The following is a 15,790-nucleotide window of genomic DNA, read 5'->3' as shown; positions in this document are numbered from 1 at the left end:
TGTTCCTAGGACTAACAATCCTAGGTAGTGACGCTAAGAAGAGTCAACAAGCATTTATGGCGTCGTTGCCGGGGAATGGTAGCTGGTCAACTAGACCCAAAGTCGTCAAGTTATCCTTGTTTGATTAAAACCTTTACCTATCCCATGGATCAAGCAACCCTCTTTGACTACACTGCTCCATCGGGCGCTAAGCTGGTGCCGCCTAGTTCTTCTCAGGCCATTTTGGCCCTTCGTTATGAGCTTCACCCAAGACTCATAGCGATGGTTCAGGAGAATCCCTTTTCAGGAGAAGGAGATGATAATCCCTATACCCACCTACGTGATTTCGAGCAACTTTGCTTGTGCATTCACATCCAAGGGATGAGGCGAGTTACCCTTAATTGGAAGCTCTTCCCGTTCTCTTTGATGGGAAAAGCCAGACGGTGGTACTCTCGCTATGTAGGTAGTGTAGACGGAGAATGGGAGAAGCTGCAAGCCAAGTTTTGCCTTACCTACTTCCCCATTTCTCGTGTGGCTCGTCTCCGTAGAGAGATCCTAAACTTCAAGCAAGAAGAGAAGGAATCTCTAGGTGCGGCTTGGGCGCGAATCACAGACTTAGCATCCTCAGGCCTAGACTTAGCCATAACCGAGCCAATGCTAATGCAACATTTCTGTCTCAGTCTAAGGCAAAAGTTCTGCACAATTCCTTGACCTGGCCTCAAAGGGAGCATTCCTTCATTTACCCATTAGTGAAGGTAGGGTGGTGCTAGCAACCATACTAGACAACACCCCCTACACTGATGACCATAGTGATGCCCCTAAGGAAGACCAAGCCCCTAGGGATGAGACCTCGTCAGCCGACGCTACAGTAGCCACATCACAAGCTGTCGAGCCTGAACCACAATCCCAAACACCTCTAAGGGAAGAAGTGATTCATCCCTTGGAGTATCCTCTTAACATCGAGACGGATCTTTTCGCCGATTATGGCAACGTCTCGAAACAACCTATGCAAAAGAGAAACCATAACGCTCCAAAAGAGCAAATATCTTCTCACTTAGAGGCTTGTTACCTCAAAGCAACTGCTCAGGAGCTCATGACTGTTATGAGCAGCGAATGGCTGAAGGAGTCAGAAGCGTTGTCTGATGTTATCAGACTTCTCTCTTGTTTCACAACCATTCGTTGTCTCATAAGCAGGACTTCTGTGGATTCTATTTATGACCCAGCCGTAGGAGCATCTATAATGTCTAAGAATTTAGCATTAGCACTCCTTGGCGAGGAACCGTTAGTTCTGACTGAAAAGTTTCTCACGTTACCATCTGGATAATTGGTCGAGAGCTACGGCCTTGCACAGAACGTGTCTGTTGTCATTAACAAGGTCCATGTCCTCTTGAATTTCTACATCTTTGATGTAGAGGACATCGACCTGTTAATTGGGCACCCGCTCATGAGATTCATTGACAGATTTCATAGCGGGCACCTCAAGGGTCAGATACGGAAGAACCTAAAAGTGTTTGTTCCCTATGTTGGCTCGATTAATGCCAAAATCGAGCCAAACCCCAAAACTGATCCGATAGAGGAGGTGATGGCAGCCACTCACCTAGAGGCATCACAGCCTAATCTAGATGAGGAAGCTAAGGATTACATCGAAGAGCTAGAAACAGAACTAGATGAACCACTAGAGCTAGATGAATTCGAGCCACCACCTAAGCCCTCCATATAACTTAAGACACTTCCCCCTGGGCTTAAGTATGTCTTCCTTAACAGGGATAGGGATAGCCCTGTCATCATTAGCGATCAGCTCTCTGAGGAAGAGGCCACTAAACTTATCGCCGTATTAGAGAAACACCGCTCTATCTTAGGATACTCCCTCCAAGACCTTAACTCAATTATTCCCGCTCTCTACACTCATCGCATACCCATAGAACCTGATGCTACACCTTCTAGGGAGCCTCAAAGAAGGCTAAATAATGCGATGAGGAAAGTAGTGAAGAAAGAGGTCTTGAAGCTCTTGCACGCAGGCATAATCTACCCTGTTCCAAACAGTGAGTGGGTCAGCCCTGTACAAGTAGTTCCTAAGAAGGGAGGAATAACGATAGTAAGAAACGATAACAACGAGCTTATGCCACAACGAACCGTCACGGGATGGAGGATGTGCATAGATTACCGAAAACTCAACAAGGCTACAAAGAAAGATACTTCCCGTTATCCTTCATCGATGAGATGCTAGAACGGTTAGCAAAGCATTCTTTCTTTTGTTTCCTTGACGGTTATCCGGGTTACCATCAAATCCTGATCCATCCCGATGATCAGAGTAAGACGACATTCACATGCCCTTAAGGGACATATGCATATAGGCGCATGTCTTTTGGCTAATGCAATGCTCCCGCTTCCTTCCTGCATGATGTCCATCTTCTCAAACATGATTGAAGAAATCATGGAAGTCTTCATGGATGACTTTTCTGTCTATGGGAAGACTTTTGACGACTATCTTGAGAACCTGGACCATGTCTTACAAAGATGCCAAGAGAAGCACTTGATCCTGAACTGGGAGAAATGTCATTTCATGGTTCAGGAGGGGATAGTGCTAGGACATAGAGTGTCCGAGCGTGGGATATAGGTGGATAGAGCTAAAATAGAGGTCATAGAGCAGCTCCCACCTCCCACGAATGTTAGAGGCATACGCAGTTTTCTAGGTCACATAGGTTTTTATAGGAGGTTTATACAAGATTTTTCACAAATCACTAGACCTTTAACAAACCTGTTAGCTAAAGATGCACCCTTTAACTTTGACGATGAGTGCTTAGATGCTTTTTACTACCTCAAGAAAGCACTTATCTCTGCGCCAATCATACAACCCCCTAATTGGTCGCTTCCTTTTGAGATAATGTGTGATGCTAGTGATTGTGCTGTAGGTGCTGTCTTAGGACAGACCAAAGATAAAAAGCATCACGCTATCTCTTATGCTAGCAAAACACTAACTGGCCCACAGCTAAACTATGCAACAACAGAAAAGGAGCTTTTAGCTGTAGTGTTTGCTATAAACAAGTTTAGATCTTACTTAGTAGGGGCAAAGGTGATCGTTTACACCAATCACGCTGCACTAAAATACTTGCTCACTAAGAAAGATGCTAAACCAAGGCTAATAAGATGGATCCTGCTACTCCAAGAATTTGACTTAGAAATGAAAGATAAAAAGGGAGTAGAGAACTCGGTCACAGACCACTTGTCTAGAATGCAGATTGAGGATAAACATAATCTACCAATCAACAACTATCTTCGGGATGACACACTCCTCAAGGTGTCAGCCACCTACCCATGGTACGCAAACATTGTCAACTACATGGCTTCTGGCTATGTGCCACTGGGGTAGATAAGAAGAAGCTGATCAAGGAGAGCCAAGTGCACCTTTAGGACGACCCCTACCTCTATAGGGTCTGCCAGGATGGTGTGCTAAGATGTGTCCCTATGGAAGAAGCCGTTCAAATCATTGAGAAGTGCCACAAAGCTGAATATGGAGGCCATTATGGTACATTCAGGACCCATGCCAAAATTTGGCAAAGTGGATTCTATTAGCCTACCATGTACCAAGACACTCAAGACTTCATCAAGAGGTGTGAGAGGTGTTAGCGACATGGGAATATCAATACCTGTGATGCCATGCCTCTTACAAACAACCTTCAAGTGGAGCTATTTGATGTCTGGGGAGTAGACTACATGGCTCCATTCTCGCCATGTCAAGGCTACGAGTACATCTTGGTGGCAGTGGACTACGTGTCCAAATGGGTTGAAGCACTGCCTTGCAGAGCAACTGACTCAAAACATGCCAAAAAGATGTTCTAGGAGATCATCTTCCCAAGATTCAGCACCCCAAGGTTGTTTATTAGTGATGGGGGCAGCCACTTCATTGATAGGAGATTCCGTGAATTCCTAACTGAAGTAGGGATAAGGCACAATGTGGGTACACTTTATCATCCCCAAACAAGCGGACAAGCAGAAACCTCAAATAAGAAAATTAAGAACATTCTGCAAAAGATTGTCAAAGAAATGGGGACAGGATGGGTGAAAAACTCCATGATGCACTTTGGGCATATAGGACCGCATACAAGACCCCCATCGGTATGTCACCATACCAGCTTGTATACGGAAAGACATGCCACTTACCAATTGAGCTCGAGCATAGGGCACATTGGGCCATAAAAAGATGGAATATGGACCTGCCCTCAGCCAACCTCAATCGAAAGCTTCAAATCTCAGAACTGGAAGAATGGAGAGAGAAAGCTTATCACAATGCCAGAATCTACAAGGAAAGAACCAAGAGATGGCATGATAAGCGAATCAAGCAAAAAGAGTTCCATCTTGGGAACAAGGTTCTTTTGTTCAACTCCAGGGTTAAATTTTTTGGCCACGGGAAGCTGAGAAGCAAGTGGGAAGGCCCGTACCTGGTGATTGACGTCGTGAGAGCCGTAACGCTTCAGGACAATGATGGCAACGTCTTTAAGGTAAATGGTCATCGCCTCAAGCTCTTTTATGAACATGAACCTTTAGAAAAAGAAGTAGACATGATAATTTGTTCTAAACCCCATCAACTAAAATCTAGATGTCATTTTATTTCCTTCTTGATTGCTTGATCACTAGATGGAATGTAGACTTAGCACACTTAGGGGTCAGGCCACCCAATAAACTCTTGGGTGGCCCGAGAGACAGACCTGGTCGAGCCAGACTCCCACTAAGGGGGTCGGTCGACCGTGGTAAGTGTGGACTCAAAGAACACTGCACCTGTCACGACTAAGGGTGGCCCGAGAGACACACCTGGTCGAGCCAGACTTCCACTAAGGGGGACAGTAGACCGAGGTGAGTGTCAATCCAAAGGATAGTGGACCTATCACGACTAAGGGAGGCTGGGGCACAAACCTTGGTCGAGACAGGCACCAAAGAGGGGGTCGACGACCGACTCTTAGTGCAACTAGGCACCTTGCCACGTTTAGAATAGAGTGTGGAAGGTCGCCACGAACTCGAAATTTCAAAACTTTGAAATTGGCCGGTCGACCGATCCATCTTTGAAGGGATCCAAACAGTCGTGGATCACTCCCATCCCTCCTGATTATCCCTCTGATGCTCCAGGACGATTTCAAATTCCTACGGTCAGGAGCATCCTCCTAAGTCTACAAATAGCTCCCTGTTCTTCTTCTTCCTCCTCCCATTGCTTTCCACCTCGAATCAAGAGCTATTTTGAACTCTTGAACACCTCACCATCACCACTAACACCTTCCCATGGCCCCTCCATCGAAAAACAACCAGATCGTCCACCGCCCTGACTCACTGATGCCTGCCCTCTCCCTTACGGAGGAATTGGAGCAGCTCCTGGCGGTGGATGTCATCGAGGCAGGGCCTCTGGCCATGGTGCCACCCACCGGAGGGCCGTCGGGGCCAAACCCCCGGTCGGTCGACCATGTCCTTGGGTCGACCAACCTAGAGCGCGGTCGCCCGAGGACCCCCAGCGTTTCCCTAAGTCGGGATCCTCATCGCGTTCTCTCACCCCGAGGAGAACGCTCGGGAAATCAACGACAAGGGCCACCACGCCAAAGCGGCCTACCACAGGCCAATTGGCATTGAAGGGCAAGTCTCCGGTGGGGACCAGCAAGGCCCCCATCGCCGTCTCCTCCAACACTACGGGCAGCTCAGCGTTCACGCCTTCCTACACCCCGGCCTCACCGCCGTTGCGCAAGATTATGAGCGCAGGGCCTAGGATGGGGAAGAAACTCGTCCCGTCCCTGGACACCAAATAGCGGAGGGCCCTGAGGGAGTCCAAAAACTCCACCAGCGGCTCCATTCGCCGTCGGCTGTCTCCACCCCCCATCAGAGGCCCTCCTGGACAATTTGAGGGGGAGCAAGAGAAGAGCAATGTGGAGAAGCTCCTCCACATCACGGGTGTCCTGCGCAAGAAGAACACGGCCCTCATGGAGACCGTGTCAGAACTAAAGATGGCTCACCTAGACTTGGAAAACGAGTTCAACCATTTTTGCATTAGCAATAATGTGAAGATCAAGAGGATCGCTAAGGCGATCAACAGAGAGGATCTACTAGAGATCCCCTCTCCCTAGTTTACTTTAATTAGACTATTAGGCACTTTGTTTTGAATTAGTCTATTTTGATTTCTTTAGTTCAATTTCCCTTTTGATTTTCCCTTGTAAAAGTGCCTACAATATTTGAATTCTTGAATAAAAAGTTTCATTTGAATAAAATAAGACTTTAAGTTCTGCTGGTGTGTTGCCACCAGCAGAACATGTGCACGTGACGTCTCTTCGTGTTGTTGAAATCCAGAACACAGAAAACCTCAAGTTTGGGAGATCGACCAATCCGCAAATGTCATCGCTGGACGAAACGAAGCACAAATTTTGGTCAGGAGCATAGACCCGAGTTGACACGCCAAATATCGACCCAAAGGCTCGGTCGGTCGACCGGAGGTTTTGCACCACCCAGAAAATGGACGTCACGGCGACACTCCACGCGTCGAGGGGAACACAAGGGCCACCCTGGGCACACCAGGGTAGGGTCGGTCGACCCCGCCTGGTGACCCTAGGCCCACCAGCCAGCATCAATATGATGACCCGCATCTTCCTGTCTGGTTTGCACCCTTTACTCCCTCTCGTCTTTACTTTTCTCCTCCTCTATTCTAAATGTTTAAAATGAAATTTAATTCACATGACTAACTTGAGTCTTGGCATTTAGAGATCCATATGTGACACATAGTTTATTCCAGCATATGTTTATGCTTATGGGTACAAAAATTATATAGGAATGCATTTTGACTAAGTTGTTGATGAAAGTGACATAGTTCTAAGCTCATCACACCAATCCTGTTCAAGGTACTTGGAATTTTATTTTAAATATCATAAAACCATAGTTTTATTCACTCCTCATTAGCAATGAAATTCCTACCAGAGCCAAAACATGTATGTCTGAAATAACCCTTGTGTGCAGCTTGCATATGTATTGAGTTTGGTCAAATCATGTAGATCATAGTGAGAGTTTTTGTCATAGTCATAAGATCAAGATCGCACACACCCCATTTCTTGCCACTCCTACACTGGGAGCACGCAACATCCCATTCCATCCCACAAAATATAGATGCTCCATATGCTCAATAGTGTAGAATCTCTCTCTAAGAGTTAATTATAGATGAGACACAAAAACAGAGGCTAAAAAAAGCTAGCCTTGTCTCATAGAAACAAAGAAATAGAGAGAGCAAAGTCAATAAAGGAGCTATCTAGACATCATTCTCATATCACACACACTTGCACATCTTGATCTCAGACTATGACACTCCTCTCCTTAGATCCTTGCTTTGACTTTACAATAAATACAATGCATGATATGCTACCTTTTCTTTCCCTACCAAGCTCCACATAAGCCTGATAGATGTAGGATGTAGCAAGAAGGGCTGACAGTTATGCCTTGGTAAGATGGCTTTACAAACTGAGGGATATGAGAGAGTGATAAATGAGGAGTCAGGATAAACTATGTGCTTTCTTTTGAACTATCATGAAAACTCTAAGTACCAAGAATAGAAGTTTGGGAGCTGATTTTGTCTAGGAATGTTCCTCTTATCAACTTCTCAAGGAAATCTGCTAGACACTTACCACATAACCCATTTGCATGAGCTATTCTTTGAATACAACTATATGCACCATGATCTTTAACTTGTCTCTAACCTTTACTCGAGGACGAGTAAAGACTCAAGTGTGGGGGATCTTGTTGACGGTATTTTCACTATGATTTTTGACCACTAAAACCATCAACAAAGGTTAAGTTTTGGGGATAACACCATGCAACTAAGAAGTGACATAGGTACAATTCACTTGGTTCCACATGTACATGTCATTATTTGGATGCAGGTGTAAACAGCCACTAATCAAGCCTGACCAAGCTTAAATGAAGCGAAGATGATCAAGAACCAAAACCACCACATGTCAACAAAACATTAAAGATGACAAATGGGGACAACATGTGGAGCAAGGTGGAGGGCCAACCCCCCAAAGTGTAGGTCGGCCGACCTACATTTGGTGGGACCCCACTTGGCCCACACTCCCACCGACATCAGCATCTTCTAGAAGGTTGGTGGGGCCCACATGGAGGTAATTGGTCGTCAACCGACCTATCATGTGGGCCCACCTTGAGTCGGTTCACTCCCACCAACATCCCCATGATGAACATGTGATGGAAATTCCCAACCATTGATCATATGGTGGTTCCAAGGTCAGTTTGATCCAACGGTGGAGAAGAGAGAGCACGCGGATCGCTGACGTGGCATTAGAGTAGCCCCTACTCCATCTCCCCCTATAAATACCCCCTTAGAGAGCCTAGTTAATCATGATGTATCTTAGAAAGAGATACTCTTAGCTAAGTGTGAGAATAGAGGGAAGAGAGTGAGGAGTTCCTTGAGGAGGACTCCCGGCTTATCGGGAGTCTTCTTCTAGGAGCGCCTCAGCGGATGCTTGTCTTCTAGTAAGTCTTCCTTCTAGTTGCCTTTCATCTGAGTACTTCTAGTATTTACATTCTGTCTTAGTTTATTTTAAGTATACAACCGACCTATCTGGCACATTGCTTTGCCTTGTGTGAAGTGCTCAAAACCTTAGCTTGGTCTAGAGTAGTAGAATTAGTGTAGACGTGGTGTCTAGACTAAGTCTGCCCTTATGGACTTCTTGTCGCACCTAAAGAACGCCAGCAGCAAATCATGACAGGCCTCTGCTGCACATTAGGAGTTCTCTTCAGTGTGTTGTTAGGCAAGTTGCAAATAATAGTTGGTCTACGTGGTAGCTGCCTAGGGAAATGTTTCGCCACACCCTTTTCACCTATCGGCCACAGTAGGAAGGGAGTTAACTCTCAAGTATACTTAGAATAGCTTAGCCAGAAGCCAAATACTAGAAATACCTCTCCACCCAATCCTAAGCCCTTTGATCATCATCCGACGACTCAATTTGTCTAGTTATTCTACTTCTCGTTCCCCGTGGAAAATACGATACCTGGAATACTCCTGGTGAAGTGCTACATTGACCACCGTCCGCTTGCGGTAAAACCGTTTGCCACTTCTGGTGTCACACAAGCATTTCTAGTGTTGTGCCAAGGACTGACAATCCTAGGTAGTGACGCTAAGAAGAGTCAACACCCGCCGTGCCTTCTGGCCGGCCCGACGGCCCGCGGGCCGTGCCTTAGGCCATACCCCCGACCGGCACGACGGCACGACATGGCCCGAGGCAGGCACGGCATGGCACGGCCCGGCCCGATGGCCATCTATATTGCTGACCACCCAACCACCGGATTGAAGGTTCGCAGGTTTCTATTTTTCGTTATACTCATAGGTTAATGTCCATTTGCCACCACATCTAGATCAGGACCGGGTGGAGAGAACATCAATGGCAGTCTGCCACGACCACGCGATGTGCAAGCCTTCCGGGCACACGCTTAACTTGTCGCATGAAAGCACTATGAGCAGCAAACCAGAATTGCTTGAGCATGTTGTCGCCCTCGAAAAAAAAGAAGAGTCAGCATGTGGCGCACATGAAAATTCTAACAGGCCGGTGTGTATCATGACCGACACCAAGACGCCAACAGGTTTGTGTTGCGTGATGGTTTTTATATGCTGGTAGTGGTACTAGTACTAGTACTAGTACTAGTACTGCCTCTAGAACTTGGGATTGTGTTAATTTCCTGTGTCGTGTGAAAGTACTACATGCACATCATGTGTTTCGGACTTGAAATTGACTGCTGCGCCGCTGAAGAACCCATTGTGTAAGGTTGAGCGGTTTCGTTCCTCAACACGTGCAGGTTGGGTGAGACTTGGGGAGAATGCTGACTGAACAAAGCAGAGTCAACTTTGTTATTAGGCTATATAAGGTGTTCCTAATTTTTTTAGACCAAAGACACTCTGGCCCTGCTTATATTGAAAGCAAAGATTTTGCTGGGGATTCTAGCTTACAATAACAACACAAAACTGCGAAAGTCTGAGGAATAAAGGTTGTCTAGAATACACGCAACAAACGACAAAAGAGCTAAATTGAAGGGAAAAAAGGGTAAGGGTGTGCCACGGCCACCGCCTGAAGAAACCAAACACTTTGGTAGGCTTTGATCACCATGCTCGCAATCCCTCATGTAGCTTCAGCAAAGTGTCCTCCATCACCTCTTGGTCCTTCGTCTTGAGAATCTTCTTCCACTGTTTCAACCAATGTTTTTAAGGCGATAAAGCGAGGCGTGGCGACAGACTACCGCCTTACACTTAAGCGAGTAAGGCGTAAGGCGAGGCGACGCCTTACGGCCATCCAACAGTAGTAAGACTATAGAATTGGAAGCATGTCATACCTTGGTGTTGTCTTCTCCTCTGCAGCCTATAGTCCCAAATGTGCATCCAACAACACACTGCAATGGAGAGACAATTCATGTTAGTACCTAGGTATTTCATAGGAATATCGCACCAGCAAAAATAGAATTTAGTTGAGGGACAGGTGAAGATTAAGAAGTACATAAGCACACTGCCACAAATAAAACCATTACACAAGTAGTTCAACAGATAGTCCACTAAATAAGATAGACTGGAGTGCTCAGTGAGCACATTCCACAATAATACAATACTAGTGCACAAATAGTCTGGCACAAATACTCTCACCACTCTCAAGCACCATTAAGTCAATAGAAGTCATCCTCCATCACAAAAGGATCTGAATTGGCACCACCACTAGTAGCTTGATCACTTTCATCAGCAACAATAGGTTCAATTTCACCATAGTCATCAACTTCCACATCATCACCAGATATTCTTCACCAGAGTTGTCATCTTCCATGTCTTCAGCCTCCTGTAGTTCATCAGTCCTCCTAATTAGGGCAGTAGCCATTGCAGACTGCCTCCGAGCATAAGTTATGTTAATATTAGTCGCATCACCACTGGCCTCTCATCACCATCAACTATCCTCAACAAAACAATAAGGGGTTGTGAAGCTCTCAGGCAGTCCTCAACTGAGTTCCAAAATTCGGTTGAAAGGATGGTGTCATGCACTTTCTTTCCTGCTTCTGTTTTTGCCAATTTGGACTTAGTCCAATCATCACTTACAAATAGGAATTTCAGAGCATCCCTATGAGTGTGTAAGCTGCGCAAAGTGAGGAAAGCAGTAGCAAAACGAGTTACTCCTGGTCTAACAAGATCTCTACCTCCTGTCTTCTCCCTCATTGCATCAAGAAGCCTCCCGTGCCTATAAATAAAGGTAGTAACTTGTCTTGCACGTGCAATAGGCTTGCTGAACACCTTCATTTTGCCAATGTCCTCTAGCATAAGGTCCAAGCAATGTGCAGCACATGGAGTCCAAAACAGCGTTGGAATTCTTTCCATAAGAAGCTTGCAAGCTGCCTTATAGTTAGCACCATTGTCAGTGACCACTTGAACAACCTTGTCTCTTCCAATGAGATCAATTCTCTGCTGTAGTAAATCTGCCAACATTGGTGCATCATGTACTTTGCTTGATGCATCAACGGACTCCAAGAAGAAAGTCCCCTCTGGACTATTGACTAGGAAATTAATGAGGTGACGGCTCGCCTATCTGTCCACCCAGCTGACATGAGTGTACAGCCATATTGCTTCCAAGCAGCCTCATGCTTCTCCTTTAGTTTGTTGGTCTGTTCCACAGCCTTTCGTAGCAATGGCACCCTCACCTCATGGTAGCTAGGAGGTTTATATCCAGGTCCATACTGTCCAATGGCCTCACACATAATCTCAAAGCTCCTTGCATTGATAGCATTCAATGGTATTCTACTCTCATAGAAGAAATTGGCCACATGCATATTGACTTCATCTCTTTCTTCCTTGGTCCTGATCCTTCCCTCCACACTGCTTTGTGCAGGTCCATTCTTAGAATGTCTTTCCTCAACCACTTCTTCAGGTTTTTTTCGAAGCATGGTAATCACTAACTTCTTCTCTTTTGGTCTAGGTGGTAAAGTTGAAAATTTCAGAGCAGATTGCTTCCTTTTGGATGCTGTCCCTGAACTTGGATGTTGCACAGTTGTGCCTGAACTTGGATGTCCCTGAACCTGGTTCTCACTTGGTACCACTTCCACCATTTGAACACCATCATCGTCATCATCTAGGTTTAGCGCTCTCCTTCTTCTTCCCTTAACTAGTGCTGCTTCCATTTCAGCAGCAATTTCTATTGTTGTCTTATCACATTTGACAGCATCTCCATATCCACCTACAAGATGCTCCTTCAATCTCTTGATTCCAGACTTTACTTGTGTTCCACAAAGGATACACTCAACCAAATCTTTGTTGCCAATTTCTGGCCAGAAGCCATACTTCCACCCAGGATCATTAGACTTGGCCTTCCTTTTCGGATCCGTCCTTGGATCATATTCAGCAGTACCTGAACCTATACTCTGTGGACTTGCATTCTGTGGATTTGCACTCTGTGGACTTGCCATTTAGATAGACTCAATGATTATGTGAAACACGATAATGCAAAGTAATTATTAATTAACACTGAGCACTAAAGGACAACTGGACAATGGACACAAATAGTTAAATAGGGCTCAGATTGGAATATAAAAAACATATTGTTGTCCAAAAGAGGCTAAGCACTAAGCAGTAAGCACTGAGCACTAAGCACCAAGCACCAAGCACCAAGCAAAGAAAATATAAACAAGTCGGCATCCTGCTGTTCTGCTCAAGACAAAAGGATACAGACAAGTAGAAAAAACAGAGTAGCATCCTGCATTCCTACTATTTCTGCTCAAGACAAGAGGATACAGACAAGCAAAGCAGAGTAATTACCTGTGTCCTGCTCGAGGGAAGACTGGAGGAGGCGGCTCTGTGTCCTGCTCGAGGCAACACTGGAGGAGGCAGCTCGGTGTCCTGCTCGAGGGAAGACTGGAGGAGGCGATGGAGGACCAGAGAGGTGGCAGGGAAACAGCAACCCGCCGGCGGCTGCTCCCCGCGCGGAAGGAGAATGACCAGAGGAGGCAGGCCGGGAAACAGCTACCCGCCGACGGCAGCTCCTCGCGCGGATTGGGAAGAGGGGAGCGGAAGGCGGAGCCTTTGCTTCAGGCAGAGACTCGACGGCAGCAGCTTCTCCCTGTGGCGCGGGCAAAACGCGAGCGAGCAGGTAGGTCTGTCTTCCCTGAACGCTCCTCTCTCTGCTGTCTGCTCTGATTTCTCCCGCGTTCTTCTCTCCAGCGCGCCTAATTCTCCCACGCACCCCCCCCCCCTCTGTCTCTGCGCGCACGACTGCCTTTCCCGCGCGTTTGCTCTTTTCCCCATCCTTTCTCCCGCGATGTCCCACGTTTCCTGCCTCCCCGCACAGAGCACGCCCGTATGGCGCCCGCCTTCCTCGATCTGGGACGAATCGGACGCCAAATCGACGTTTTCCGGACGCCATGCTCGTAAGGTGGACACCATACCAATCTGAGGTGAGTCGTCTACCAAAACGTCTTGCCTAGAGCGCCTTGGCGATTAGGCGACGCTAAAGCGACGCCAAAGCGACTCCTTAAAAACATTGGTTTCAACAGAGCCAAGACTTTGTAAGCAAGAGCTTTGGGAGTTTTGATAAGTTTGTTGTTAAACACCTAGTCATTCCTAGACTTCCACACAGCCCACGAACACTAGCTATCACAAAGAAGTTAACGATCTTAGATCTCTCAATCTCTCCAGCATTAAGCATATCTTGGAAGTTAGTCATCGAGGTAGGCCTCCTATTCCATCTTAGGCTAACCCGCACCCAAACCCAAATAATCTAGGTTATACTACAGTTAAAGAAGAGGTGATCCCTGGTTTTTAGTCGCCCATAGTATTTGCAAAGCTCGAGTGTTTGCTTTTCCTCTTCTTTAGTTATTCTCCAATCTGCACCCTGTCATGCCATAACATCCAAAGGAAAACTTTGATCTTCAGCGAAAGCTTAATTTCCCAAAGATATCTCATTCTTACATCCACTTCTCTAGGATTCACCATAAGTCTATACGGAGACTTGCTTGAAAATCTGCCTCAAGATTCTAGAGCCCAGATTAAGCTATCATCCTTGTAATCTATATCACCTCTAATGCTTCCTGCAAATCAATTAAATCAGAGCATTCCTCCTGACCCAAATTTCTTCTGCAGTCAAGCTCCCAATCTACCACAAACATCTCTGCTACTGACCAGGTTTGCTACCTCGTGATCTTGTATAGTCTCGGGAACCTGATCTTTAAAGGGCAGTTGTCTAGCCACACATCTTGCCAAAACCGAATTCTTCTTCCATTGCACCATCCATCTTGTTCCTCTCTCAAACCATTCCCTGGCGTGCATAATCCCTTGCCAAAATTGTGAGCCACCTCTAATTTTGCTTTGACATATACTTTGACCTTTCACATATTTGGGGTCCCTTTGGTTGGGCTTTTGAACCTGCTTTTGCTTTTGTAAAAGCCAAAAGCCAACCAAAGGGCCCAAAAGCCACAAGTGCTTTTGCCCAAAAGCAGCTTTTCTCGTAGTACAAATCCAAAAGCACCTCACCCCCTGCTTTCACTGACTTTTGGGATCCGTTCAGTTTTTTTCCAAAAGCCACAAGTGACCAACCAAATGACAAATGGATTTCTCAAAGCCCACATCCCACAGCAGCTTTTCAAAAGCTCAAAGCTCACAGTAGCTTTTCCAAAAGTCACAGCCCAACCAAACACACCCTTGTTAGAACTTGCAATGCCATACTATCATTGTGTCTATCAAGTTTATAGCACCACTTTTCCCAGGAGAGTTGTATTCATAGCTCTCGTATCTGCAAAACCCAAACCACCAAAATCTTTTAGGGTAGCCAGGGCCTCCCATTTCACCATATGATACTTCTTTATGTTACCAACTAGTGGAGGGCCCGCGCCCTCGCGCGCGAGAGAAAGGAGCACAGTGAGGTTGCATACATGTATGATCCACATCAGCGAGACGTTGGTAATGTAGATTGGCAAGGTAGCATGACCGATAGATATTTATAAGACTGGTAAACTACATTGATGTATGCATACACTATATATATTGTTCACATCAAAAATGGCACACGTAACGTATTTACAGGAGTTGCATATGGCTCAAGGTAACACTAAGATGCAGTTGAAGATCCCTTAGGATTCCCAATAAATTTTAGAAAGGACCGCATTTATTCATCTATCAAAATGGTATGAACATATGATATGTATGCCAAAAACTTTCATGTACTGAAAATACCAATGAACTATTCAAGAAGCGATGCAAAAGGGAGGTAGCCAGCAACCAGATGTCGGATTCTGCATCATCATAGCCCATATCTTGTTGATAACCTTTAGATCCATACATGCCAGTGTTCCATGGGTATTATGGAGCAAATCATCCTGCCTCTTTTACTCTTTTAAATTCGTCATCTTGAAGTTCCAGGCAATGTAATAATAAAATAATAGGTTAGAAGAGTCCAATAAATCACAATATCATTTATTATCAACAAGAGGTACGATTAAGATAAAAGCGGGATCTACGAAAACTGAATCACATTCTTTCTGCAGAGAGCTACCACCTTTTCTTGGGGGGGGGGGGGGGGGGGGCATAAAATACTGTTGTCATTTCTAAGAATCCAAGGTACAAGATAATAGTGGCAGCAATAGGTAACATGATGATATTACGGAATCTAAGACAAAGGACATAATAGGTGAGCAAGGGCATTCATGCGTGGCAACCATCACAAGCTGTCAACTCTCTGCATTCAAATATACACTCATCCAGCAACAACTTTGGTGTAAATGGTGGCATGACATTATTCACATGCGAAAAAACTAAATAGTCACAGAA

General features: G+C 45.7%; 1 protein-coding gene and 1 long non-coding RNA gene across 2 annotated transcripts; both read right to left on the bottom strand.

Annotated features, from left to right (window-relative positions):
- On the bottom strand, positions 9,884-10,400 carry LOC110432458. The gene is made up of 2 exons (XR_002449902.1): positions 10,336-10,400; positions 9,884-10,189 (listed from the first exon to the last, which is right to left on the bottom strand). It is a non-coding gene; the product is annotated as an uncharacterized LOC110432458 (long non-coding RNA).
- On the bottom strand, positions 10,660-12,438 carry LOC8067867. Its single transcript, XM_021451494.1, has 3 exons — positions 11,592-12,438; positions 11,179-11,454; positions 10,660-10,766 (listed from the first exon to the last, which is right to left on the bottom strand). Exons 1-3 carry the CDS (start codon positions 12,436-12,438, stop codon positions 10,660-10,662), a joined length of 1,230 nt encoding a protein of 409 aa, XP_021307169.1.

Source organism: Sorghum bicolor, chromosome 1 (genome assembly GCF_000003195.3).
Source record: "Sorghum bicolor cultivar BTx623 chromosome 1, Sorghum_bicolor_NCBIv3, whole genome shotgun sequence".
Lineage (NCBI taxonomy): Eukaryota > Viridiplantae > Streptophyta > Magnoliopsida > Poales > Poaceae > Sorghum > Sorghum bicolor.
This window is presented reverse-complemented; position numbering and strand designations above follow the sequence as displayed.